At 46.6% G+C, this 27,537-nt stretch overlaps 3 protein-coding genes across 8 annotated transcripts in view; 1 reads left to right on the forward strand and 2 right to left on the reverse strand.

Annotated features, from left to right (window-relative positions):
* Nucleotides 1-3,320, forward strand: part of nme2a (NME/NM23 nucleoside diphosphate kinase 2a) — a 3,505-nt gene extending 185 nt beyond the window's left edge. Inside the window, exons 2-5 of the mRNA XM_080021577.1 lie at nucleotides 849-975; nucleotides 1,215-1,316; nucleotides 2,533-2,645; nucleotides 2,931-3,320. Coding sequence (XP_079877703.1) covers nucleotides 853-975; nucleotides 1,215-1,316; nucleotides 2,533-2,645; nucleotides 2,931-3,045 — 453 coding nt within the window. The 5' untranslated portion in view covers nucleotides 849-852 and the 3' untranslated portion in view covers nucleotides 3,046-3,320. The remainder of the gene's footprint in view (nucleotides 1-848; nucleotides 976-1,214; nucleotides 1,317-2,532; nucleotides 2,646-2,930) is intronic.
* Nucleotides 3,321-7,881: 4,561 nt separating this feature from the next.
* On the reverse strand, nucleotides 7,882-16,104 carry mbtd1 (mbt domain containing 1; the record flags this gene model as incomplete). 2 transcript variants are annotated; one of them, XM_080021568.1, is made up of 16 exons in its annotated part: nucleotides 15,933-16,104; nucleotides 15,690-15,823; nucleotides 15,467-15,581; nucleotides 15,285-15,367; nucleotides 15,069-15,186; nucleotides 13,203-13,337; nucleotides 13,019-13,107; nucleotides 12,635-12,869; nucleotides 12,412-12,467; nucleotides 12,009-12,113; nucleotides 11,686-11,833; nucleotides 11,447-11,529; nucleotides 10,904-11,138; nucleotides 10,218-10,289; nucleotides 9,037-9,201; nucleotides 7,882-8,033 (listed from the first exon to the last, which is right to left on the reverse strand). In XM_080021568.1, the coding sequence occupies exons 1-16, from the start codon at nucleotides 16,087-16,089 to the stop codon at nucleotides 7,882-7,884; spliced, it is 2,082 nt and encodes a 693-aa protein (XP_079877694.1). In that variant the 5' UTR covers nucleotides 16,090-16,104. The 2 variants fall into 2 exon arrangements, with proteins under 2 accessions (XP_079877694.1, XP_079877695.1); XM_080021569.1 differs by lacking the exon at nucleotides 9,037-9,201.
* A 2,862-nt stretch (nucleotides 16,105-18,966) lies between these two features.
* On the reverse strand, nucleotides 18,967-27,401 carry tdrkh (tudor and KH domain containing). 5 transcript variants are annotated; one of them, XM_080021570.1, is made up of 15 exons: nucleotides 27,358-27,401; nucleotides 25,499-25,637; nucleotides 24,744-24,904; nucleotides 24,521-24,612; nucleotides 24,213-24,414; nucleotides 23,939-24,078; nucleotides 23,517-23,853; nucleotides 22,755-22,921; nucleotides 22,139-22,314; nucleotides 21,967-22,031; nucleotides 21,726-21,877; nucleotides 21,418-21,528; nucleotides 20,870-20,924; nucleotides 19,694-19,770; nucleotides 18,967-19,605 (listed from the first exon to the last, which is right to left on the reverse strand). In XM_080021570.1, the coding sequence occupies exons 2-14, from the start codon at nucleotides 25,597-25,599 to the stop codon at nucleotides 19,715-19,717; spliced, it is 1,815 nt and encodes a 604-aa protein (XP_079877696.1). In that variant the 5' UTR covers nucleotides 25,600-25,637; nucleotides 27,358-27,401; the 3' UTR covers nucleotides 18,967-19,605; nucleotides 19,694-19,714. The 5 variants fall into 5 exon arrangements, with proteins under 5 accessions (XP_079877696.1, XP_079877697.1, XP_079877698.1 ...); XM_080021571.1 differs by having other exon boundaries at nucleotides 25,617-25,692; nucleotides 27,358-27,386; XM_080021572.1 differs by having other exon boundaries at nucleotides 25,617-25,742; nucleotides 27,358-27,377.
* Between the last annotated feature and the right edge of the window lie 136 nt (nucleotides 27,402-27,537).

Here is a 27,537-nt window from a genome sequence, read left to right on the forward strand (position 1 = left end):
GTGATGTTTGATCCGTCATGGCGGCGCAGGGGTTGAAAGGAGCTCGGGGGGGGGGGGGGCTCGTCTGACGGAACGACAAAGCAAACGCGGCGTGTAGCATGTAGCGTGTAGCGTGTAGCATGACGTCGGTCTGTGCAAATAAACAACAATCGGCTGATCGTGTCCGCACTGTTTGACTGGTTACAGACGCTTTTTTTTTTTTTTGAATTGATTTTTATTTTTCTGTTTATTTTTAAAGGCCCGGACCGGTTTTTCGGCGAATCCTTCTCCTTTAGCTTATCGTAAAAAAAAAAAACCCGAGCCCGACGTGCCTGACACTTGAGCCGCGTGAGGGACCGGTTGGTTGCCTGCGATCTATGACAACGTGACGGTCACCGATCGAGGACCGGGGCAGGTGTCGCCGTTGAAGGCAGAAGGCCCTCGTCGTGACGTCGTGACGCCGTGACGCCGTCTGCCGGCTGACGGTGCATCGCCCTACGCGTGCGCCGCCGCGAAACGGGCCCCTCGAACGGCTCGTTCGCAATAGATCGTGACTTTCGTGCCGAGTCGGTTGAGTCGCGCCGACGAACGAGTGGGGTGCGATAGAATCACGGACCCTGCAAACGGAATATAAAATAATAATAATAATAATAATAATAATAATAATATAAGCCGAGGCACAACGTCCCGTGGATGTGACCGCTCCCCCCCGCACATGCGCAGAGACGCTCCTCCGGTCAGCGCTTGGATGAGTTGCTCAGGAGTCACCGGATCAGGATTCGTTTTTTTGGTTGTTGGTTTTTTTTTTTTTTTTTTTTTAATAAACAATGTCTGCAGCTTTCCCTCTAATCCGACGCCTCTGCTTTCAGAGCCATGAGCACGGAACGCACATTCATCGCCATCAAGCCCGATGGAGTCCAGAGGGGACTCATCGGCGAGATCATCAAGCGGTTCGAGCAGAAAGGGTTCAAACTCGTCGCGATGAAATTGATTCATGTGAGTGCGCGTGCATGTTGTTCTCAAATTCTGCATGGTGCCGTGGAACGTGCTCCGGGTATGAGATTAGCAGGACTATGCTATTCCTGGCTCTTTCCCCACTGAGTAGAGCGTTAAGGTGCCATAATCCCACTTATAGAAAACGTGCCAGGGTCTGATGCTTAACTTATGGTGTGGTCTCACACGCCGCTGAGTCGATAGTTGGAAATGTAATTGTACCCTTTGTTTACCTGCTGCAGGCCTCAGCCGACCACCTCAGGCAACACTACGCCGACCTGAAGGAAAAGCCATTTTTCTCCGGCCTTATCAAGTACATGAGCTCCGGTCCGGTGGTCGCCATGGTAAGTAATCCTGCCGCACGCTAACCCACAACACACTCGATGACTCATATCTCTCTCTCTCGAAAAGGGCCTTAAAACTTAAGTGTCCGCGTCGCGAGTATGAGGGGGAAAATGCACGTATTGCCTATGAAATAAATAAGAGGCCTTCAATAAAAGCCTGTCGGGCCTGGTGCAATGACCCGAAACCCAATGTCGTAAAATCGGTGCGATCCTGTTCAACCTGTCCTACACACTCTGTCCCCGGAGAACGAACATTCCCCACCCGTTCTTCCTTCGCCCTCTCGCTCTGCTCGTGCCCTCGGGCTCCACTGCAGCCGGCGGGCAAACGTAGTGCTTGTGCCAGAGGTCCTCGCGCCATACCCGTAACCATAAAAGAGATCAAAGGTCTGAGTGGCATTGTTGAGAAAAATAACATGTGAGACTATAAAGAGTATCCGGAGAAGCTGGACATGTTTCATTCAGTTTCTCGTCTTTGCAGCCGAGCTCCAGGGTTTGGACTCGCTCCCCCCCCCCCTGGGGGGGGGGAAGCGAGAACAAACAAATAATTATTTAAATATTTGTACGGGACATCCATAAACCCACTATTTCTGCTTTGCTGATTTTCGATTGGGCTCCGCTCCCGACTTCACCAATGCTTGTAGCTGTAACACAGCGGTCTCTGCAGTTTCCCGGGAATGATACTAGTTCTACAGGTAGTAAATTACCTGGACCATGCATCCCGGCTCCTATTCACACATGCCCCAATGCAGGAACAGTTCCTGAACATTGCTGGGAAAGAATGCATGTGTGAAAGGGGCTTTTGTGACTCAGTCGCAGAACTCCTAAGCCACCCACTGGTTTGCTGTTTCTTAATATTTCACTTGTCCAAATCCCACCAAATTAGACACTGCGCATCCTTGGATCCCCGGCAATACACCCGCCAAGTTTGAAGTAGACGACATGAACGGTTGTCGAGATAGTCGAAGGACATACAGATTCCTGCCTCTTAGCGGTCGATTATTAAAGCATTCTGAAAATCTATCGGTTACCAGTCTACATGTGGGGTTGATTTTTATTAACGTTTATAAAATTGGATTTTCAACATACTGGCAACTTGTTCAGTAATCCCATGCGCTTACAAAAAAAAAGTTCATATTACGACAAATAACTGGTCATGAACATTCACGGTTGCAGGAGTGCATTTCTCTCTGCTCTAACAACCATCTTGGCCCTGCAGGTGTGGGAGGGCCTGGGTGCCGTGAAGACCGGCAGGGTCATGCTGGGTGAGACCAACCCCGCAGACTCCAAGCCTGGCACCATCCGAGGAGACTACTGCATCCAAATCGACAGGTAAGATAAGTAAACAAACCTAAGACTTCCCGTGTCCTACGCATGCTTGCCTTTGTAAGCGGGGCTCGCTTTAAAGCTCCTGTCAGTCAGGATCTGTAGTCAGTGGCTCGCGATCACGGTTGGACTATAAAGGTTGTGCTGTATGACTGCACTGGTTAACCAGAGTTAAATTTGAGTGTATTTGAGTGCTGAACCCTAGGCCAGTTTAAAAGCTGCCATGTTTATTGCGTTTTACTGCAAAGGAATTTAGGAACTCTTCACTGAGCATGGTCTCTGCTGTTCCAGGAACATCATCCACGGCAGTGATTCGGTGGATAGTGCCAAGGAGGAGATCTCCCTGTGGTTCACCCCGGAGGAGCTGGTCAGCTACACCAGCTGTGCCGAGAGCTGGATCTACTAAACGGCCCCACCCCGCCCCTCCGCTGACCAAAACCTTAACGCCGGGCACGGTGGAACCAACCGGCTCACACGCCCCCGGCCCAACCTGGATCCCCCGACGGGGCTCCAGAGCGGTGTCTTCGTGATCGCCAACATTGCCCATCATACTGTACTGGTCTGGACCACCCACCCACCTTCCTGGATCAATTCCTTAAGCGACATTCCCTGCGTAGCGTTCGGTGTGACTGCAGTTTTGTTGAATGGTGGTCCTGTTTTTGAATAAAACATGCAACACAATCCAGTGTCTTCGCCTGTTTTCTGCACAATTGGTCCATTTTCCAGAACAAGTTTCAAATGTTAACTTGTGCTTTGACCGGTGTCTAGAGGACTCTTAAAATGTCTTTAAAGGGTTAACATTTCTGGTGTCCTAAATACAGGTTGGATTAACCTTGTAAACTGATAACTGCTCAGGTTTCTGTCAATTACTTTAACGTTTCATTTCAGTGTCCTGCACTTTTTCAAAAAGTGTGTCCTAAACACCCTAATACACTTCTGTAAAGTATTGACTGAACTGACAGATGTCCCGGGGCATCTAGTCTGGTTTTAATAATAGTAACATCCTGCTCTACTACAGTGGGATTAGCAGCGGGACTTAATCTCAGATTTGCAGGGACAGGTTTGCTCTCTTGACCCTTTGCTCAGAGCCGAGTGAGGAAGACTGTCCTTGACACGCCAAGGAGACCTGTGGCGGATTCCAAGTCAACAATATTAACTAGGCGAGGTGACGCTGAGACAAAAGAAGCAGTCCATCACAACCAGTCATTATCTTCCAAACATTTGGTTTATTTACAAAATCAATGTCTATCAAAGCTTGATCACAGCACAATTTATTTTTACCAAAGGAAACACACTATCAAAAAGATGTACAAACTTTTAAAACTGCAATCTAATATGTACCTCAAAGGGTCAGTGTTAATTTTGATAGAATTTTAACTTTTTTTTTCACCCCAACATATATTTTGTATCCAAAAATAAATTTCACATCATAACTTAACCCTCTCAATTCACAATAAGTTTCTAACGACAATCCCAATACGATAAGTTATTTTTATCAAATATATAGCACCACGATATAATGGTTGAATTATAATTGGGGCTATCACATACAAAAGACCCGTGTTAGTATCCAAGGGAGAGGGGGTGGAAAAAAAAAAAAACACGCATCTCAAGTCCGGTGCGAGGCGGCAAACTCTGGGTCCGATCCAGTCCTCCCAGAGTGAAAGGGCGGGGGAGCATGACATTCGCCGAAAACGCTTGCCTGTTCTACACGCGTCCCGGCTGATCAGTGCGTCCGCGTCACCCGAAATGTTTTATTGCCCCTTGCTGAGGACTCAAACTACCTGGTTCAGAGGTGAGACAGTGACGTTTAGATTTAGTCGTCTGGGTGAAAAGCAAAAAATAAAAAGCGTTCCAAGGTTCGTCCTTGAGTCTTGATTGTGCATTTGATTATCTCGGGGTTAACCTGGCGGCGTAGCAGCAGAGTTAGTCCCCGACAACAGTCTGAGCTCCTGTACTAAAGGTTTTGATGCAGTTTGGTCGCTTAAGATGCTCGATTCTGTCGCAAAGAGGTGGGGAAACCACCCCACCCCACCCTGCCGGCTTCAGGGTTGCGAGACATGGCATCTTATTGCTCAGTTGGTCTTGGAACCACAGAGTTTCTCTTTTTTTTTTTTTTTTGTTTTTTTAGCCCAATCAAAACCGCCGGACAACTGAGAATGCGGACTCGCTGCACGCAGAATCTAGACAAAAAAATAAGAAAAAAAGAAAGCGGGGAGATAGCGGCAACACAGATCCGAGCGAGAAATGTCAAATTGGTTAAGCGGGGGGGGGGGGGGGCGGGGCTTTCACATCACGCCCCGCTCCACGCGGGTAAGACTAAGGATGCGCTGGGCGAGCCCTCCCAGTTCAGAGGAGCCCAAAGGAAAAATGCAAACGCTTTCCTGAGATTTGAACCCGGAACCTTAATGGTACAAGGAGAGATTATGGGTCATTTACTGTCACTTATACTTATTTCCTTCCTCTACACATTTCAATATAGTATTTGGCCATACACTGTCCTAGCCCACAAATAACAGTTATACAGCATCATTTAGTTAAATTATCTATGTAAATTCTATTTTCATGTAGTGATCCTGATGTTAGAGGGTGTTAAATGTGTATTTTATATTATATAACAATAATATGGGAACTTTATTGCATATCAGTCAAATCAGAGGAGTGAATCGCGTCGTCATAAAATTCTCGTACGTTTGGTGTCTAGGTCTTCAAGAGGAACATTTTTAGGCTTCAGTTAGCAATTGCATATGCTATTCCACCGCGGTAGCCTATTTCGCCACACCCTCGTTTTATGTGCTAAACTTGCCTATCCCTCAGGAGGTAGTACATAAATAGCTGCAAATATCTAGCTCTAGAAAACAAGAATTTTTAAGTATATATCTTCTTGGTTATTCTGCACCCAGGAATGGTTTCTATAGAATCAACGAATAATCCGATTTTTTCTTTTTGCTCCATACCATCATGTTGATAAAAAAAAACACACATTGAGGATCATGATCTGACAAATACTCCGCTTCACCAGATCCCGTCTGCGCCTCCTCCTCCTCCTGCGAGAACCCATGGAAAAGCAGTGCACTGCTCGTCTTTTTTTCCAAAATCACTGAAGATAAATCTGTGGCTCATCTGAATCACTGACTGGTTTGCATACATATGGCTCCGACATGAGAACGATTTCGGCAATCAAAACGAAAGAAAAGAAGAAAAAGATCTTGCATATCATCATCATTACGTAATATCTGACACATTCCTGTCCATGCAACAGCATTCAATGATTATGTTGCTTGATTATGAGGTGTGGTTTTTTTTTTTTTGTTTCGTTTTTTTTTTTTGTTTTTTTGTTAGTTTTTTGTTTTTTCCCCTCCCTTCCTTTCTTTTAAATCAAAGCAACACATCTGCCCCGCCCCTCCCGCCCCGTCTACTGTGTAAAAGTAAAATATACAACCCCGCCCCCAACCTCTGGCTTCCGCTTTGGACCCCTTCGCCCTCCTCTCTCTGTGTTACTCGTGGTCGGGAGTTCTCTGGAAACCCATCTGCGACGGCCTACGCCGGCACACTTTTCTTCAGAGCTACGAGAAAGGATGCGGGTGTAGACGCCGTGAAGCAGATCAGCATGGGAAGGAAGGAAGGAAGGGAGGGAGGAAGGAAGGGAGGGAGGAAGGAAGGGAGGGAGGGAGGGGGGGGGAGGTTCATGCCGAGCATGAACCGAGCTGCCGCTCGGTTCATGCTGCCCCCTTTGTGACTGACTGCAAATCTGTTATTGTTAATATTTCGTGTTGTGAACGTGTCACACGGTTACACGGCCGGTTATGTTGGTGAGGTAAAAAAAAAAAAAAAAAAACGCCGGAATTCCTCGCTCTAAACATGATTTCGGGATTGTTGAGAGTCAACCCGAGAGACGGGCGTCGGGCGAGCGCCATGGCCACCGCTGCGCCGCCGTCGGCTGAAACCTCTTCTCTCAATAAGGGGCTCGATTGAGAAGGGAAACTGAGCCGCTTCATACGGGAGGTGGCGCCAAAACGACGGTAAAAGGGGGCACCATCACGCCGGGCAGCGCCGATCTATTAAGCGAGCCTTCCCGCTGTCCCTTCAAATTATAGTCCTTAATATCTAATATACTGTACTTCTCTATGAATAGCTTTTATACTATATGAATAGATTCACTCTTATGCAACAACACACGTCCAGCCACCAAAAAACAATATACGCAAAGTAAGTAATCATCGTTTAAGACAGAACAACTCGGAAATTAAACGTTACAAAAAAAAAAAAAAAAAAAGCAACAATAAAAATCAAAGCTTCAAGTACTATAAACAAAGAAGAAGTCCACCTGGCAAGAGAAAACGTTCAAAACTAAAATTGCAATGAGGAAAAAAAAAAAAAAATAATAATAATAATAATAAAAAGAAAAATTTAAACTTAATTGGAAACAAAATATACAAAATTCTCTGTGTCGCCCTTTCCACACCCGCTCGTCTCTCTGCGAAGGGCGGTGGGGTCGCGGGAAAAGAAAAATGAAAAATCAAACGACGACAACAGAAGAAGAAGAAGAAAAAAAAAAAAAAAAAAGACCTGGCTCAATCACAGTTTGTCACAGTTTCTACAGGTCTCTGTGCGTGGCGCAGAGTTTGGTGTCGCACCCCCGAGTGTCGGCAGCAGCAGGATGGAAGGCGAGAGGCTCCGACCCCCCCCCCCGGTCTCGCCCGATACCGCCCGCCCCCTCCCGGGGAGGAACGGAGGGGTTGTGCGGGTTCATCCAGGGCTCAGACTGGTTTTGGAGAAGAGAGAACAACTTCTACAGAACACCCGTCCGGGCGGGATTGTAGAGGGAGAGAAAATGCGTTTAAATAAACTAACCAAAAAATAAAAATAATAATGCCCAGATGATGGAAACACACACACCCCGTCGCCGCTCGGTCAGAACCCGGCGGGCGAGGTGTGTGGGAGCGTGCACGCACCGCAACGAGGTTAGGGGTAGGAAGGAAAAAAAAAAAAAAAAAAAAAAAATTGGGAACCCTCTTTACGGCTTTTCCCCCCCCGCCTCAGGTGTTCCTCCTCCCATCCAATTTGGCTGCTGGTGCGAGATTGGTCTTACGAGTCCACCGTGTTTTTTTGTTGTTTTTTGTTTTGTTTTTTTTGGAGCCCAACGGTCTCCCGACTCCCGGATCACTGGTTCTCCGGGCAGTTCGCTCACAAAAGGCGAGTCTGGACCCAACCCATCCCGACCCGTCCTGACCTTTGACCCTCAGGGCTCCTGCTTGATGTAGTAGCTCGCCGAGCCGTTGCTCTCCTGGTCAGAGATGCCCTGCGAGAAGGTGAACTCGTCCACCTCCATGGCCGCCTCCTCCTCCTCCTCCTCCTCATCCTCCTCCTCCTCCTTCAGCCGCAGCATGGACTCTGGTGGTGGAGGGGAGGAGAGGGAGAGAGAGGGTGAGAAAGGGAGGAGAGGGAGAGAGAGGGTGAGAAAGAGAGAGAGAGAGAGAGAGAGCGAGAGAGATTAGCAGGTTATATCTAGTAGGACCCGATAACAGGGACTCAGCATCCTCGTGTCCAGGGGCCGGGTTGGGTTTCAACATGCACAATGAGCGTAGAGCCACCGGTTGATTGAATGGAGGAAGGAAAACACAAACAAGAACATTATAAAAAAAAAAACTAAAAAAAAACACCCGTGTCACACGCCTCGTGCACAATTCCTCGATCAACGTGGCGTATCCGAAATTTCAGTGTGGTATTAATATTCGAAGAAATTTGGAAGAATCTTGTTTCTCCTGTGTTTATACGACACCGGTAGTGACCACCGCTCTCATTTAAGTTTCAATGTGAATGAATCATCTCGTCCTTGTCCTGTGTTATTATTAGCTACCAGAAATGGGAAAAACAATTTGATTTTGTTTGAAAGTAATACGTTTTATTTTCAGTAAACCAAAAGTCAAAAATATACACAGAACTACATATAAAAATGTTGAAAATGACGTGCGCAAAATGTCCGTCGTCAACGCAGTTTCGAAAGTTTAACGGATACGCGGACCACAAGCGGGCGCCCCGTTGACGCTCTTCCATCCACTTGAACGGGTCAGATCACATCAATTGTGTACAAGGCGTAATGACTGTGTGGAAAAACCAAAAAAAAAAAAAAAAAAAGTCGCAAATCGAAACCAAAACAATTGCCGCGGAGTCGTTCCCGATCTACGTTTTAAAAACACACCGGGGATGAGAAGACGGATGAAACGACAAAGCGGATGAACCAGAACAGTCGCAATCAGACACAAAATGCAAGATGGAAGATAACGGAGCGAGCGGAAGCGGGGGAGGGGAGGGGGGGTGGAGGGGTTGGGGGTCAGGGCACTCGTCGGTTCCTCCGCGTCCCCCGTGCAGTGTCTGCAGACGTTAGCGCCATTACCTGCTCTGTGCGTGTGCTGCAGGTGGAGGTGGGTGCGGGGCCGGGGCCGGGGCCGGACGGGCCCCTCGGCAGAGTAAGGGGGCGGACTCTGCTCTTCGTCCCCCGAGAAGCTCCTCCTCCTGCCTGTCTGACTGAAGGGCCGCCGGCCGACTGGAATCTTCCGTTCTAAACACCAGGTCAAGACTCGGGGTGAGCTACCGGGGGCGTGAGGTCAGGTCTCACTTGCGATTGAAATCGAAGCGTTTTGGTTTTTTTCCTTTTTCAGATTGGGTCATTATTATTAGGAGGAAAAGTTGAAAAGGGTTAGGAGTTTAGGGTGGAATTGGAAAGAAAAAATCTTGGTGCTGATGAAACCGCCCAGAATATAAGCGCCTTGGTCGGTCCGACTCAGACTGCTGGACCATTGAAAGGCATTTATTTACGCTCATCTTTATTTTCTACGAACCAGAGATGTCGCTCAATACCGTCTTGACGTTAGTTCGGCCTCAACGCGACACAAGCTGCAGCGCCGGGCACGTTGTCATGGATGCAAATGGGGGTTAAACTCAAGTCCAATCCAGATGCACTTAAATATAATCCACAATGTACAGATGATGACATCACATGTGACAAGCAAATCCATGTCATGGAAAGATAAGGGACACACACACACACACACACACACACACACACACACACACACACACACACACACACACACACACACACACACACACACACACACACACACACACACACCTTTTAGAGAGTATTAGCGCTAGAGTGCCTTTAAAGCGGATTCATTTAACCCAGTGTTCACTTACAATTTGCGGAGCAGTCAGATAATCCTATTAATGTACAAATAACCGCAACATCCGAGGTACGCAGAAAATAAGGATCGAGACCAGAAATGTCGTTTTCAGCGAGCCTGTTGTGTCTCGCTGCTTATCTTCAAAACACCCCATTCCCCCTCCCCTGGCCCCCGCGCGACTCCACGCCGGAGCCAAAGTGGCCCCTGTCAAAACACACCCGACGCCCTTCACAGTGTTTGCTAATGTGACAACGAGATTTCACCCGCAAGAGGTAGCAGGTGACAAGAGGAGGACGAGGGGGCGAGGGAGGGGGAGGGGAGGGGGGCAAGGCGAAGAAAGGGATGGATAAGAGAAGGACAGACTGGCGTTTTAATGGGGGTGATTACTGACTTTTCTTTTGTCCTTTGTACTGTTGGGCCTTCTTCTTCTGCTTGGGCATGCTGGGGGGCATCTCCCGGTTGCCTGACAGGGAAATTATCAGGAAGGACATGTTGAAAAAAACAAAAAAAAAAAAAACAAAAAAAAAAAAAGAAACCCCACTCGCAGCAACACATACTGACACGCTGTGCTCTTGAGTTTACAATTGCGACAACAACTAGGACAGCTGCTAAACGAAAGCGGAAGGGAAATTATTTGGGATGTGTCGAATGCACTGTCTTTCCAGCTCCTGGAGGAAAATACTTCAGACTTTTCAGCCATTTATATCTATGTGCACATTTACAGATTTGTCGACTCATTTACAAATCTCAATACACTTGCAAATCTGAATATGGATTGAGATTATTCTTTTTTTTTTTTTTATTTATACCACAATTACAAATCTGATTACGCACACACGGATTCTGAATACACATTCAAAAACCTCAGTACACATTTAGAGATTCTTTCACACATTTACAAATCTGATTTGAGATACAGTTACACAACTATCCGGTCACATTTGTCAATAGTTTTGCTACAATAATGGCCTTATAGCATAAACGTGTGCGTGTGTGTGTGTGTGTGTGTGTGTGTGTGTGTGTGTGTGTGTGTGTGTGTGTGTGTGTGTGTGTGTGTGTGTGTGTGTGTGCACCCACTCTGTGCGGCAGGGGGCTGCAGCTGGTATCCGGTCAGCTGACACCAGCCCACCGGGTAGAGGTCGGACGACTCGCAGTCCACCCACTGGTCGTACTCGTCCTCCCAGCCGTCAAAGTGGATGCGCAGCAGGCGGTGGACGATCCGCGTTACTGTGGCGACGCACACCAGCCGCGGCTCCATCAGGTCGACGGCCTCCAGCTTCATGCCCTGCCGGAACCCGTGATTCGGAACGTCCTGTGTTTATTAAAAAAAAGTAGAGGCAATGGGGGAGGGGGGGTGTAAATGGATGAAAAAGGATGTTACTTACTTTACAGAACCATATAGTTGCCAGGTAATTGTAATTACTAGGGAATTCTTTTTATGTCAATATAGGGAAGTGGATTTATAGCTTTCACAAATTAAGGAGCTAAGGGGAACTTCAGGACCTGAGCTTTGGAGGAAATGTACAATTAAAAAAAACTTTAGATGAAACGAAAAAAAAATAAAAAATAAAATAAATTCGCAAAAGTCAGAAAGCGGAAGAGACCATTAATCAGGCCTACCTTGTTAAAGAGCTTGACGGGAGCAGCTATTGAACCCATTTCTCTGAGGTAGTCAAACCATTTAAATGGCAGTTTAGTGTACCCTGGGGAACAGTCAGTGGTAAGACTAGGATGTTAAAACACTTTAGCCAAAAGAGAGAGACAAAGATTTGTAATAACGTGGTGTGTGTTTCTCTTAATGCGAGCCAGTGCCAAATAACATACAAACACACATAAATATAATATTTACACGCTCCTACCTCTAGGGGGCGTGAGCTCTATTTCATTGATTTCACAGAAGCCGACGGGGAAGATGGAGGGGGAGGTGGAGTGGTAGCAGAACCAGTCGGACCCGTCCACCGCCTCGGAGCCATCAATCCCAATCATGAGGTACCCGTCTGCCAACACCTGCAGGAGCGCAGCAGACCAGTCACCGACACGGCAAGTTTATTTGTACTGCGCGTTCATACACGAGGCCAATGTGACACGATCCGAGGCAACGTTCTGCGATCGCTCTCTTAACGATCACAAATGCGCATTTCATCGGTTGCAACCGCCGCGTCGTAAAGCCGCCGCGACTCACCTTTCGTACGGTGGCTACGCATATAGTTGAGAGGTTGAGGGGGTCGATGGCCTCCAGCTTCATGCCGTCCCTGAACCAATCCCCGCTCTGGTCCACGTCCCTCACCTGAGCGACACAAAAAAATAATAATAATAAAATAAAATAAAATAATAAAAATAAAAAACACGAAACCCTGAAGCGGGTGGAGGTCACAAACGTTCTCATGCAAGGTTCGTTTGTTTTAACACAATAACCCCCCCCCCCATTTATTTTTTATTTTTTTAACCTGTGCTGTCAGCATGCTGGGCATACAACACCGAGTATTTATATGCCTATGCATCCAGGACAGAGTTGGTCTGCAATTCTGTAACACAATAAAAAAAAAAATATATATATATATATATATATATTTATAAGGTATCACCTTCTGGAACAGCAGGGCAGGGGCGTCCATCTGACCCTCAATTTTCTTCGCCACATCTAAAAATGAAAACACACACACAACTCATTATTTGTGGGGTCGACTCGCTTGAATGTGCACTTTTCCAACCACTAGAGGGAGCGCTAGCCTGTTATCACCAAAACAAGCCAAAGAGCACTGAATAAAAAGGTGAATGAATGAATGAAGGTTCCGCCGCGAAGCATACCGGATCGTTTGAACCGGTGGCCGATGCTGCGCGACCAGCCGATGTTGTGGATGAGCGGGCTGTACATGTGGCACCAGAAGTCGTCGGAGCCGTCCTGGCTCTCCTCGTAGACCAGCCTGAGGCGCCCGCCGATCACCTGCTCCACCAGCGCCACCCGCGTCCTGCACAGGTGGTTCTTGTCCACCACCTCCACCCGCATCAGCTTCTTAAAGGGGAACTGCATGTTCTCGTGCACCTGACCGACAACGACCAAGAAGAAAGAATGGACACGCATTCAGAAGACAAACAAAATAGCCAAAGGCCATCGTCGTTGATTGTCCTGTTTTGGAGGAACAGTCGCAGAGACGGAGGAATTGTTAAATGACGCGCGGTTACGTTGCTCACCTTGGCAGAAAAGTCTGGCGGCAGTGTTTTAGCTCCAGTGAGACGCTTCACAAGAAAGGTTTTCCAGTTTGAGTACTTATTCTGTATGGCTATGAATGCAAAAAAACACATAGTAATGATTAACACTTAACAGCCCCTTGATCCCTCTCAGGTCATGCAAGCCTTGGTTGAAATGAAGACTTACTTTTTGGAGGTACAAGGGGCTTGCCACTAGACGCGCACCACCCCACAGGGTGGACCTCTGGGATACAGATGTTGCACCAGAAGTCCTTGCTGTTGTCGTTGTCAAAGCCCTCGTATCGCAAGAGAGCCTTGAACCCTGACATACGTGAGAAGGATACAGTCAAATCTTAAATACATTCAAAAACTAAGAAATTATGCACGGACGTTAAACTTACTAGAATCGAAAAAAAAAAACAATAACAGAGTAAATAACATGTGAGGGTTGGAACAACAGCTGAAAATGTGAGATATTCCCAACTCAAATGCAAAGGGCTCTCGCAGCAGGAGATAACGGAGGACACCGATCAACCTCAACATTAAAGCCACTGACAGGTGACGTGAATAACATTCCCATCTCGTTCCAATGGCAGCTGTCAAGATGTGGAATATATTAGGCAGCAAGAGAACTGTCAGTTCTTGAAGTTGATGTGTTGGAAGCAGGAAAAATGTGCAAACGTAAGGATCTGAGCCACTTTGACAAGAGTCAAATTGTGATGCTAGACAACTGGGTCAGAGCATCTCCAAAACAGCAGGTCTTGTGGGGTGTTCCCGGTATGCAGTGGTTACTACCTACCACAAGTGGAAGGAAGGAAGGACAACCGGTGAACCGGCGGCAGGGTCATGGGTGCTCAAGGCTCATTGATGCATGTAGGGAGTGAAGTCCAGCCCATCTGGTGCGATCCCACAGAAGAGCTACTGTAGCACAAATTGCTGAAAGAGGTAATGCTGCTCTGATAGAAAGGTGTCAGAACACACAGTGCATCACAGCTTGCTGTGTGTGGGGCTGCGTAATAGCAGACCGGTCAGAGTGTCCATGCTGACCCCTGTCCACCACCGAAAGAGCCTACAATGGGCACATGAGCATCAGAACTGGACCATGGAGCAATGGAAGAAGGTGGCCTGGTCTGATGAATCACGCAGGTGGCTTTAGTGTTGTAGCCAATCGGTGTATGTTTCCATCACAAACAGACAGGATGATTCATAGTTCTGAGAATCTATTTTTGTCCCAAGGCAGCAGTGGGGGATTCGAAAAATAAAAGTTTCAAGTACTTTGCATCTCAAACGCCGGAGCTGCTTGTTACCAAATGCTCACACAGAGCACCTCACACAGAGATACTCAAACGCTGAAGCATATCAGAGTTGAGCCACAGGGGCTCAGGAGGTACAGCAGTTGTCTGGTAATCACGGGGCTGCTGGTTTGGCTTCCCCCCCTGCACAACGTATCAAGGAGCCAGGGAGCAAGGTATCCAGTTGCTCGCAGCAAGGTTACGGCTCGCAGGGCCATCGGCGTGCATCGGTGGGCGACTGAGAGGCATCAGATATTGCTTTCTGAAAGTCTCACCACCCGTTTCCTTCTCCATACTTGGTGACCAATGGAAACGCACTGTGACACGCCACAGCACGCTGATATTTCAGGAACTATCCCAGACACAGGAAGAGACCTGTGTCTGGGATAGGGTTGCCGCGGTGATCGGTGTCACCAGTGTAAAATGATGTCCGAGAGCACACCCTTTACGGGACTTGCCCACTGGCGCCATCATCATCGTTTTGATTATTATTTTTTTTTATTAAGACAAATTATTAATTTTCACGCATGAGCGGCGACATTCATCAAAAAGAAAAAAAATGATTATAAAATACTACGATTGTTATCAATACTAAGTTGGACACGACAAAAGTGAAAGTGTCTGCTTGTGCAGCAGAGTCGCAGCACAGTCTGCTTATCACGGGAGGAGGGAAGGCGTAAGGGACCTCAGATCAGGTGTGGATCGGGACCCGTCTCCCTCCAGCTGTATTCAGGTCAGTTAAACTAAACACGGGAGCTCACCCGCTAGTTTGATGATTCCCGCGATCCAGTAGACTTTAGTGGAGAGGTTGGTGTCAGAGTTGAGGACTTCAACTCTCACGCCTTCCTCTATGTCTCCCCAGCACGTGCCCATTGGGGCCTAAAAACGCAGAGGTGAATCAGAACGTACGACATTAATAAGGACACATAATTCAAATCCCTGGTCATCTTGGGTATTTGAACAGGGCGTTTACTCACATGCTTGAAACAGCTGACTGGGGCCCCGACAGTGTTATTGCCATAGATATATCGACCCCAGTTGAAGCTTTCGACGGGGACCACTGAGAGGAAGTTACAATACAAGGTGCAGGTTATCATTAAACACAGGACAACCATTCAGAAAAGAATAATTGTAAAACAATGTGATTTTGTTAACATACCAGCTTTTGATTTGGCCTGGTTCTGTTGGTTGGCTTGGTACTGGGCGTAAGCTGCCAGCTTCGCCATGAGCGGCTGTTTCTGTAAAACCTTCGCCTTTTTCGTCGGCGGTTTACCCTGAAAAAGGGGAAAGCGCACGTCAATAATGATGTACAAAATATCACCTTGATGTCGTTCAAAAACACCCCGTGCTTTCCATACCGGCGTGACGACACGAGCAATTACCTGGAGTCTCGCCAAGATGCTAGCTTTTTTGGAATTGGAGGAATAACTTCTGGAACAGGACACACTGCAGAAGCGCTTGGTTTTGGAATAGAAGGCGTCTCGCACGCCGACCATCCCACACATCTCACAGGTGGCTGTCAAACAAAGGCCACATCTGTGTCACGGACTTCAGCAGTTTACATAAAATGAACAAGTATGTTCTTATTTTTTCTGGTTCTCCAGAACAAGCGTCCATCTACTGACCCATTCCAGTCTTGCCATCGGGGTAGGTGTACACCTGTCCGTTGTTCTTGATGATGGGCAGGCTGGCCGGGATGGAAGGCACCACTTCATCGTCACTGTCCTCGGAGCTGGAGCTGCTGGTGGACTCCTCGCTGCAGCTGTCGTAGCCATCAAACATCCCGAACGAGTCTCTCCTCTTACGCTCTGAACGTGGGGTGCGTTCAGCCTTCATGGACAGATTAAAAAAAGACGAGGGGGGGGTACTTTATTTTCCTGACTATCGGGTTTAACGCACACTTTTAAACCAACTCGCTCTTACACAGACTCTTGACTGCCTGCCTGGCTTAAATGACATACCTGAAACCCATGAAATCACAGCCTGAATTTGCCTCCTGGTATTAATACTTTGAGAATACTTCCTGCAGAAGCACTGGGATGCATCCTCAGTGATGTATCCTTAATAAAGTGTTAACTTATCTAATCATACCATTTGTCATAGCATTCATAACCATTGGAGAGGTTTCCAGTATCAGAATTTATTTATCCGGCCACGTACACTTTCATATACAAGGAATATGTCTTGTTATTGGTGGGTGCATTGTTGTACAGCTCAATAAAATGCCTAACTAATATATATATATATTTATATATAAATTAAAGGTCAGTGGCATGGCTAAGCTGTAGTATGGCTGCTAGTATTGGCTCTGGGCATAAATATAAATGTAGATGGGATATTCTGTACGGCGTGAATAAATATGCATACAACCATACGGGCATGGATAAAGAATGACATGAGTATGTCTCGATTGGTATAGATAGTATATAGATTGGTATCAAACAAAATCCCAGTGGAAATGTCAATGCAGACCACTTCACCAGAAAGAATAAAAACAGCACGTACTATTATTTCATATATTATTATTACTACTACTAGTACTACGACTGCATTTTGCCAGGCTACTCCTCCAACAGTTTTCAAGTCACACACACATAAGAAATATTTCGAAACGACCGCCTCGACCCAGAGGGGGTGTGTGCGCGCTTGAACTTTGTGGAAGGGTTTCGCCTGCAGTTTACAGAATATTCCACTTTTGGGGCTAAATCCCATTGCCCAGGAGGTTTCCTGTGGGGGGTCGGGGGTCGTGAGGTAATGAGCCTCCGTCGTCGTGCCCCAGTAGCTGCTGGAGGACGCTGTCATGATGACCTCGGCGTGCGTGCTTTGTGACATCACAAGGCTGCGTGTTTGGCGGAAGAAGGTACAACGCGCGGCACACGACGACGACGACAATCTGCAATAAACCTAAAAATGAACTAAACATTGACTTTTTTTTTTTTTTTTAGTTAATATTTCGGGGAAATAAATAAATAAATAAATGCCAACACACAAACCAAACAGTGAAAATGCAACTAAAGACTTACTACGAAATTGGCAATACACAATAAATCTAAAAATCATAGAAAGAATAACGGACAAATTGGCGGTACCCACTTCACCTGAAAAATGACAACCTTTGTATCAGTTAACACTCAATAATCTACACGGGAGTCGAGTTTAACATTCGATAAATATGTTTCGCACCTGCGAAAGCAAACGAAAAATCCAAAGCGCGGGTTGAGGAGAGACCACCTAGAGCGGGGCGACCCAATTTCAGACCCTGAAAACACTCCACGAACCCCCCCTGAGCGTGAAGCCAGGCCTGACCTGCTCCGTTAGCATTAGCACGGCTAGCGGAAACGTTCCGCGTTTTTAAAGCCGCGCGACGCGGATCCCCCGGGAAGGAAGAGCCCGGCGCCGTCGAGCCCGCGCGGGCCTCGGTCCGCGTCGAAGACTAGCCCCCGCCGCCGCCGCCGCCGCCCCCGGGGAAACCGTGTCGCCGGGATATCCCCGTTTAAGTCGCGGGCCAGCCACTTGTAAACACACAACAACAAAGGAGGAGCGGAGCCCTCCGCCGTCGGAGTGATCCCCCCCTCTCCTCCTCCTTCCCTTCCCTCCCTCCCTTCCCCGGGCGTAAACTCACCAGATCCCGTGCGTCCTCCATCAACCCTTCATACAGGTGCTTCTGTTCCGCCGAGCCCCGCTAACACGCGTAACAAGCCCCGGGACGGGACGGGGGGGGGGTCGTACTGCCCTCGAATGCCGCTCCGAGGGAAGGGGGGGGGGGGGTAGAGAAACGAGTACTACCCAAGCAGGATATCAACAATTAAGCCATCGCCTCTGCGCATGCGTCAGCGTAACCCGCTCCCTTCTGATTGGCCGACCCCCCCCGAGGTGGGGGGGGCGTGGCGGAACGGGGGCCAAAACAAAAACATTGGACTCCCCCCACCTCCACCCTCCACCCTCCACCCTCCTCCATCCTCCTCCTCCGGAGATGGAGATGAATGAATGAGTAGCAACGGCGGGGCCCGATCTGTCACCCATCCATCCACCCATCTGCACGGAATCACGATTTATCGCATTGCCATTTCCGCTCGAGTAAAGGACTACATCTACCCGGAGGAATTTAAAAAGAGTAGGAACCAAAAAATAAAAATAAAATAAACTTTTGTCATATCCAACGCGCTGGCTTTGATTGAACTGGATTCAGATCCTGATTACAATCAACGAGATTAGTAGGGCAGGCACTGTTGTGGTCACTTCCAAACGTGCGGACCGAATGGATCATCGAGGAGATATCCTAAAGCGGCAGTTCGAAAGGTCCAGTCCCCGATTCTACCCCCGATCGTACATTAATACATAAATAGAAATCTGGATTTGTTGTTTTTTTCCACCGAAGTAACATGGTCGTGTTTGGGATGTAGTAGAGTAAAACGTATATACATTTTGCTTTGAAATGTAGTGGAGTAAAAGCAGAAATGATTCAAGGCTAGATACTTGAACAATTAAATTAAGTACATTAACAAAGTACTTGTACTTTGTTACTTTCCACCAGTCTATTAGCCGCAACGAAAACAAAAAGCATTATCATTTGCATGGGCAATACTGCACGCACCAACTTGAAATGAAGTCGATTTATATAAACAACACACACACACAGAAGTGGAAAGAAATCCCATGTAGGACGTAAAATAAATTCTTTATTGAAGTGCAATCTATTATATTTCCGCAGACAAACCAATATTTATGTATTAACGCAAATGAAAATGCTTATAGCCAAGACATTTATTTCACAAAACATGATAACCACATTGAATAATATAATTTCACAACATAAACATCTGGTGTTCTATATGCATCTCTTAACCTAAACTCTTAGACTTAACTCAAAACATGTGTATATAAATATGAGAGCAATGAGGCAAACGGAATCTAAACATTGTAGCCAAGAACCAGCTGCCTTCTGGTTCCATTGACTCGTCACAGTGCATGAACACCAATAATACTGGCATACTCCTTCATTGTTCCCACTTCAACTCTCTGCAGTCAAACAACAAATAATAGTTGTAACACAAAAGCAAAGCAGCGTTAAACACAGCTGGAAAACAGAAGTAACAGTGCAAAAGGCAGAACCAAAAAAATAGTTAATTCTCTTATTTTGGGCAATGACAGCACAGCTTTTGCAGTAAGAACTGTTTGTTTTAAACGCTTGTCAAGTAAGTAAGGCTTCTTGATGAGGGTTTGTGTGGTTGGGTTCGGGTAGGGTAGGGAGGTGCCCGCCGGTCCACTTTATGGTTGCAGGAGTGCGGAGGGTCCATGCTGGAAGTCAGACACGACACACATCTGTTTTTGTTCCATATTAAAACAACTTCAAATTTTGACTTTTATTTAAAGTGTTATCAAATACCATTGTGCAGATGTCTTGGTCTCAGAGCAGCTCTTCGCCGATGGCGTCGTCAACGCTTCCTGAGATCGAGGCAACCTCTGCAGCAGGAAAGGACCAAGAGTTAAAACGCTGTCGGAAAGGAATATCATTTCTTTGCTGTTCTATTTACACAAACCTCATGTTGATTATTTGTGAAAGACGAGATGAAGCGGAACCATTGCTTTTAATGTTTTCATCCACCGCAGTGCAGAACAGATATTGAGTAAATCAAATATAACCATCATTTTCAAAAATACCTATATACCTACCTCCCAAAATATTGATAATTTGACAATATTTTGAAGGTGACTATTTACATACTAGAAACCGAATTAGAGAAGCAATCATTAGTAATGTGGATATAATGACCAAGCAGGTAGGATTGATGAGCAAGGACAGTTGAGGAAGTTCAGGAAATTGCATTACTTTACTTGAATGCGTCTTTAAAGACAATGATATCTGGTCTCATATCACAATATCGATATTACACTGATATACCGCCCAGCCCTATGTAGAGCCCCCATGTGTCGAGTGCCAGACGCACCCTTTAAAAACAAAAGGTTCCTTCAGATAGAAGAGGTACTGTACTGTGAGAGGTTAAGGCAGCACCCTCCCCTGCTTTTGGACTTTCCCATTATTGACTCGTTCGGACATTTGACGTGTCCAAATATTATTTTGTTATCGCTCAGTGTCATCACACAGTTAATTCCATCTGCGTCTCTCTCCTCTTGTGCGCCCCAATACGGACGGCTGCATCCCTCTGCCGACAGCTGAGCCTCACCCCCCCCCCCTTTGCGTCGCACTTGTAGCCGCTTCCTTCCGAGAGGACGTGGGTGTCGACTGTCGGCTGCGTGGAGGTCAGCGGGAGGGAGACGCCGCAACTGTCGAGGCTGCCGCTGTGGGGTGATCCAGCCAAGAAAGATCCAGCCAAGAAAACCCTGATGGCTTTCCTCACCCGCTCATAGTGAAATTGATGCAGACGATGTCTGTGATAAAGGCCACGAAGGCAACCGCTCGGGAAAACCCTCTTTGCCGTCTTGGCTCAAGTCCAATCCAAAATGAGAACAGCGATAGAGGAGGGCAACAGTGTATGTTTGGATTGTCCTGCAACGGGATCATTGAGCACTTCTCTGCTGTGTTTCAGGGTGTTCAACTCACCTGATAAACTGATGCAGGAGAGACTTAGCTCTGACGATGCCCCTATCACATCATCCTGCGTACAGGCAGAAAGTCAGGATGATACAAATATGCATTTCTAAACAGGGTTTCTGAAGGAAAGACTTCAGTTTTATTGCCACCTTAAGTGAAATTTGACACTGTTGTACATGTTGTGACCACTGGAAATATGAGGTGAAATGTCACAGTTGAAAATGGACGCTTCGTTTGGTGAGACTTATTCCATGGTAGCAAACCTAAAAAACGAAACAAGCTAATTCGTTTTGAGCCTCAAATAAACTCAAACTGTATTCTACATTTTCTGGCTAACCGTTGATAAATGATGGCTCCGGAAAACAAAATTCCGTCCCACATCAAAGCGCGACAAAATAACTTCCAGGCGTGATGCAAGCCGAGCAGCAGTTCTACATCTTCATTAAAACACAATATTTGGAATAACTTCTGATCTAATAAATAGATGAAAATCGCTCATGAATAATTTGTTTGAAAATAAGTGAACTACAGGCATCAAAGCTCCCATCTTCACTCACCAGCATCTTCTGCAGACAGCCAGGGTTGCCTTCATCGCCCCTCCCATCGGCTGCAACCTGGCACCTGGCACCGTAGCCCAGTCGTATCAGCTCCTCTCCGAGGTCAACAACCTGAAATATAGAGATCGCATAGGACACGAAAATGGACAAACAAGAGACTGATAAGTGGACAGTTGCTTATACTGGCTAACACTATCAACATATAAAAAATGTCAGATATTTAAGAAAACCAATGTGATTTTATTTTTATTTTTTTAACAACTTCGATAAATTGTAAGAACCCACGTGCATGGCGGGGGGTGACTAACCTTGCCATCGCGCACGTCAGAGAGCTTGACGTTGGGCCAGGTGGAGATCTCCGAGTGGGAGTAGCTGCACAGTTTGGCCAGCAGAGGTCTCCACGCTGCACAGTAGGTGAGCCTGTCGAAGGCATCCAGGGCTGCCTCAGACCACTCCTCCGCTGGGGAAGAGGAGAAGGAGAGTAGCTTTTTGCGTTTGGAAACAACAACTTTAAAACAGTGAGAACTACACTTTCAAACAACACTTTACCTGCAGGCTTCACTCCTGCTAAGCTACATTCAATGGCTTGGAACGGTAAACTCAGGAAGTCACTCCTAAAAAAAAAAAAATTATATATAAATAAATTAACTTCCACAAAACTCAGTTCCCATGTAATACTAAACACATCAAAGATGGATTCTGCATCCCTCCATCCCTTCACCTCATACTGCGGAGGTTGTCTCTGTGCATCTCTGCATTGTCCCCATAATCCACGTAGTACAGATCCACCAGACCGGAGCCCAGGACCCCCAGCACTCGAGCGCGGTTCCATGTGCCATGGTCACGATAGGTCGCTGCCACAATATCACCGACCACGATGGTCTCCACTCTGTGCTCCTGCAGACATTTGAAAATCACACACACGCACGCGCACACACACACACACACACACACACACACACACACACACACACACACACACACACACACACACACACACACATAAGAAAATTGCATCGAACTTGATGCACAAGTTTAGGGCAGCATCAGGGAGTCTTTTTTTAAAAGGGGTTAAAGAAAAAGGTGTGAGGGAAAACTTTTTTTTTTTTTTTTTTTTTTAAAGCAGTACTTAACTGTTTACTCATGAAAAAAACAAACAAAGTTCTGGCAAAAAGCATCATCTAGGTACTGGTCTCGAAGGTACGGTGTATCAGCAATGATTTTTGTTCATTTCTAATTTGAAAAACTATGCCCAGCATGTGTCGTCTCTAGATTTCCACTTGGCGCCGCATTGACCACAACACCATCTCCCAAACGGAGGAGTTTGGGTCCCTCACCGTCAGGCTGCCGGCACTGTAGAAGCGGCTCATCTCCTCTGTCAGCTTGTCCAGCTGCAGGGAGCGGATGCCCAGGATCTGGATCCAGAAGTGGTTTGGGTTCTCCGAGGCAGAAACGTAAACATCCAGGTGCTCATCGGGCTGGAAGCTCAGGTCCGGGCTGGGAACTGGAGAGGTAAGAGAAGGCATTCTGAAAATGGACTCTGCCAGTAAATATTATAATTATTATGAAAAAAAATAAGGGGGATATTTGGTTTCTCTCTGTAGAGAAATGACAAACAAGGAGTTTTCGCTTATCTACCTCTGTCTAGTATCTGTTTTTTTAATGTATCTATAAAACTGACCATCTGTAATAGTGTCTATAGAGGGTTGAACCTGTGTTTATTTTCTTTTTCAACATTTGGTCTTTGCTCTTGGCACTTTCTTTTCTATAAAGTTTGCCTTGTTGTGATTGATTTATTTTATTTTTTTCCCACCCTAGGACACTGTTCTTTTTTTCTGAATGTTCTTCCATATCGACGGCTTATTATCCTTGACCTCCTGCTCGTGCCCGATCTTTGCATTCCCGCCGGGGGAAGGTGGACCCTGCCACCAAGGATTGACGATTGAAACAGCATATAGAGGAACTCAAATACTGAATGGCTGTTTCTCATACAGTGTGAGGAAACTAAAAATAATAAAATAAGGGATTTTTTTGTTTTACAAGATAATCTCACGGATTACCACTTTAAAGAGTCGGACCCTGAGAGGATGAAGACTCACGTTCAAACTTGGAAACTTCAGAGAGAGAGTCGGGTGAGACAACATCCCCCTCCTCCTCCTTGTTGCTCCCTATGTCAGTGACACCGAGTGGTGAATCATCATCACAAGTTCTTTCAGCTCCTGCTTTCACGTGACCGGCCGGACGAAGCTCCATATCATCCTCAGACTTGGGGGAACAGGGATCATTGCTGCCCAGGCTGAATGGAGGATCAGCCTCCATGGCCTCAGACTTTTCACTGTCCAGGACCAGAAGTCGGCGCTTTTGGCGAAGCGCAGAGGACTGGCAGATTTTCTTTCTCACGGTCAGGTCCTCCTTCACTTTCTCGAGAATCATCTCCTGGGAGCGGATACATAAACAGGTGGAATTGCAAACAAGTGCACAACAGCGTATTGCTTGTCTAGATATACCTTTATCACCTAACCTTGGCCTGCCTGACTTCCTGTTTTGTGCCTGTGATTGTCACGTTGCCCTTCGTTTCCGGGCCATGCCCCCTCTCCCTGGGGCAAACCACTTTGGCCCCGGTGGTTCTGGTGATCAGCTTCAGAGACTCTCCTCCCCGACCTAGAACACAAATGCAGATCGACAACAAAACGCATGTAGTAGGGGAACTTAAAGACCCCCCAGACCTTTTACTTGAAGAAAATCTGTGTAAATTGACATGCAACAGTCTTCGCCCCCTCTTCTTTTTGCAATACCTATGATCCTGCCGAAGGCGGTCTGGGGAACCTCCATGACCTCGGTGACCGGACCGCAGTCGGTGGCCAGGTTCTCCAGGACACACTTGGCCAGCAGGACCTGCTCAGAGGAGCCCTGCAGCACCAGACACACGGAGGTCGAGGGGCCCAGATCCCCCGACTCAGATAGTGGCTGGACACAAGCTCCCGACTTCTGGCTGACCTGAAAAAAGAAAGAACAGATTTCTACATAGCTCCGAGACCTTCTTTGGTTAAAATGATGTTGTTTTTGAGCCAACAGGTCAATATATTGTGCTTGAACTGCTCACCATATCTAGAAATGTGGCCTGGTGCCTGGACATGTTCCTATAAACCTCGATGGGAAATATCATCTTGGACTCCTCGCAGACGGGATCCTGAGCTGTAAATAGCAAAATAAATGAGATCGCACTGAATTGTATATATACCAAACTTACTATATACACCAATAAACTAAGTTTGCATTCAGAATGGATAAGACTTGCTTATAGGTGTCGAAGCCCAGAGACTTACAGTTGCTGGTGCTATGTATGTGGCGGTAGACCATGTAGCCCACAGTGGCCCCAACAGAGAGGCCTGCTGCCAGGGCCACAATTTTGCCTGAGCTGAGGTGGCTATTGTGACCCTCCATCACTGCATCCATGACACGCTGTGCCGCCAGAGGGATACTCCACCTGAACACAAACACAACCAACTTGTATTACTGCTCATAGTACGGCCATTTTGGTTTTGAAATCACATTTAACTTACGGTATGTTACAGCTTATCTGTGATCACAGGCCAGTCGCTCAACCTTCTGTCCATTCTGCACACTCACAGCATATCACTGACTGTAAACCAACATAGCTGTAAATGGTGTTGATGACTTGTTGAGCAGCTGAACAAGTCACGAAAGAAAATAAAACAAAGCAAGAGCCAGCCGGAATTCCATTAAGAGATTATGATGCATCCCTTCACTGGATCAGATAACGTCACATGGCAGAAAGCTGATCATGAGCACATCAAATGTAGAAAAGCACACAGCTACAAAACAAATGTAATTTCAACAACTAAGGTGTTCAGCGGGCGCGCACACGCACGCACGCATTCACACACATGCCATTTTTAAAGCATAAAGCCAAACTGCCACTCCCAGCTGTGAGCGCGGCTACAGGAGCTGCTAATGAAGCAAAGCTGCTTTGCAAACAGTTGTGCTACCTCCAGCCATTTTTTAAGTGTTAAATGCTCAATTACATCCAACAAGAAAAATGTGACTTGGTAATATTTACATATTGGAACCTAATCGGTACATGTTGGAGGTAAGCCAACGATGAGGTGGACCCTGTCCACCCATGATGGAGGAGCAAAGTGAGCGCCACAACACCACCATGCAGATGCTTGTCTCACTGCGAGAAGAAAGCGCTGGGGCTGTAGTTGAGAAACACGTGAGACTTTGAGATTCCCACGTCCATCTTGAGAAAAACTGGGACAAAAATTAAGAGAAATCTCCCTGAATCTTGTTGTTCAAAACAGCTGGCAAAGTATGGAGAGGAGAGAGAAAAAAAAAAAAAAAAGATCTGCACGCTGAAGCCATCCTTGCCTGATAACTCCTCCACATGAGTCACTAAAGAAACCAGTGTGTGAATGTGTGTCGTGCTGTAGTTGGATGCGCTCAAGAAACCTGTTATCCATTTTTATATTTTATACACAGTAGTCTACTATGTTAAACAGGCTACATTGAATTTGGTCATTTGGTTAGGTCTAGTTAAAGCTATTGACAGCAACACAAATAGATGGAAGCTCGTCTGTTTTTTGTGCTAACATATTTAGTTGTTTGGGAAGATGGGTGATCAATTCCACAGAGTGCCCTGACAGACTTCTGCATTTGAAAACGTCGGTGCTTTTAGGTGAAACAAACTCCACATTCAGCTGTAAAGTGCCAACACTAAATACAATTTAAAAAAAAAATTGAGAATTGACAAATCCTCCCTCTCTTATTGTATTGCAGGTAAGTACTATATATATATATATATATATATATATATATATATATATATATATATTCGCTACAGAGCAGAGTAATATGTAGAAACCGGGTAGGCTATGAACTTGCTCAATGTTTTTCCAAAGACTGTGTCAGGAACATTTTTCAAACTCCACTTAAAATAGATAAATAATAGCGCTTGTGTTGCAACATCAAAATTGCAAGCCTGCACCAATTCATCAGTTCCAGCCACCATGGCGGTTCTGTTTACATCACAATAAGCTCAAGACTCACACTGAAAGGGAGAACTACTAGTAGTCCACGGTAATAAGCAGTAGTACGTGGTTGTGAAGTTGTGGTTTTTATTTTTTGCGGTAACGGGGATGGTGGTGTGCCGCGGGGATTATATAACTGTAAAAAGCGTGGCATGGCAGAACAAAAAAGGTTGGGAAAGGCTGAACTAGACGATTCCATAAACGGTTATTATAACGGCCGAGGTCAGCCAGCAGGGCGAGTGTTGGGAACCGGAATAAATCTGAGAGCAACAGCCCGTTCAACTGATCTTCGGGGCAGTAAAACGTGGTAAATACGAGGACGCTCTTGGTTTGTTGAGGGACGCATAACATCAGGAACGCTGACTCTGATCCACAACATTTTCGCCTAATTCGACCAAAACAATGTCTCCACCCCCCAATAAAATCGGACACAATAATTATGTGGAAATTAAAACCTTGTTCATTTAAGTGTAAGATTGTTTTGAGGGCTCCGCGTACGCCCCGTAGCGTGTATCTGGGCGCCAGTTAACCTTGGTCGTGGTCTTGCCCGAGTGTCGCAGTCGTGTTTTCGGGGAACGTTCGTATTTTCAACCACGTCGGCGCCGCCAGGACAATCGCCTCAAAACGACCCAACCTCCCGGGGTAGAAGTACTTTCCGTTTAGCAAAGCGGTCCCTGTCACCGACCCCGACCCCGCCAGCACAGTATGCTAACCCCGGGAACCCCGGTGCGCTAACCCCGCTAACACGGTGCGCTAACCCCGCTAGCCGCGACGAGCTCCGGATTACTTTACAAAACGCCAAGGCGGCCGCCACATTTGTTTTTTCCGGGCACGGTAACCCTCATATTGCTTTGCCCGAGCAACAACATGGATAAGGGATGGAACTTACAGATAATTCCCCTTCCCTCCTCTGGTGTTGTTGTGAGCAGCGAGCGCCCGCTGGAAATAGGCGTTCTCTGCGACAACCAATCGCCTCTGACCTCTTTTCCAAAGTAGAGCCGCTCAGCCAATCAGCGCTCGCGTTGCATTCACGTCACTCGTACACGAGTGGGTGAAGCGTGGGCGTGCG

Source organism: Zeus faber (assembly GCF_960531495.2).
Source record: "Zeus faber genome assembly, chromosome: 20".
Classification (NCBI taxonomy): Eukaryota; Metazoa; Chordata; class Actinopteri; order Zeiformes; family Zeidae; genus Zeus; species Zeus faber.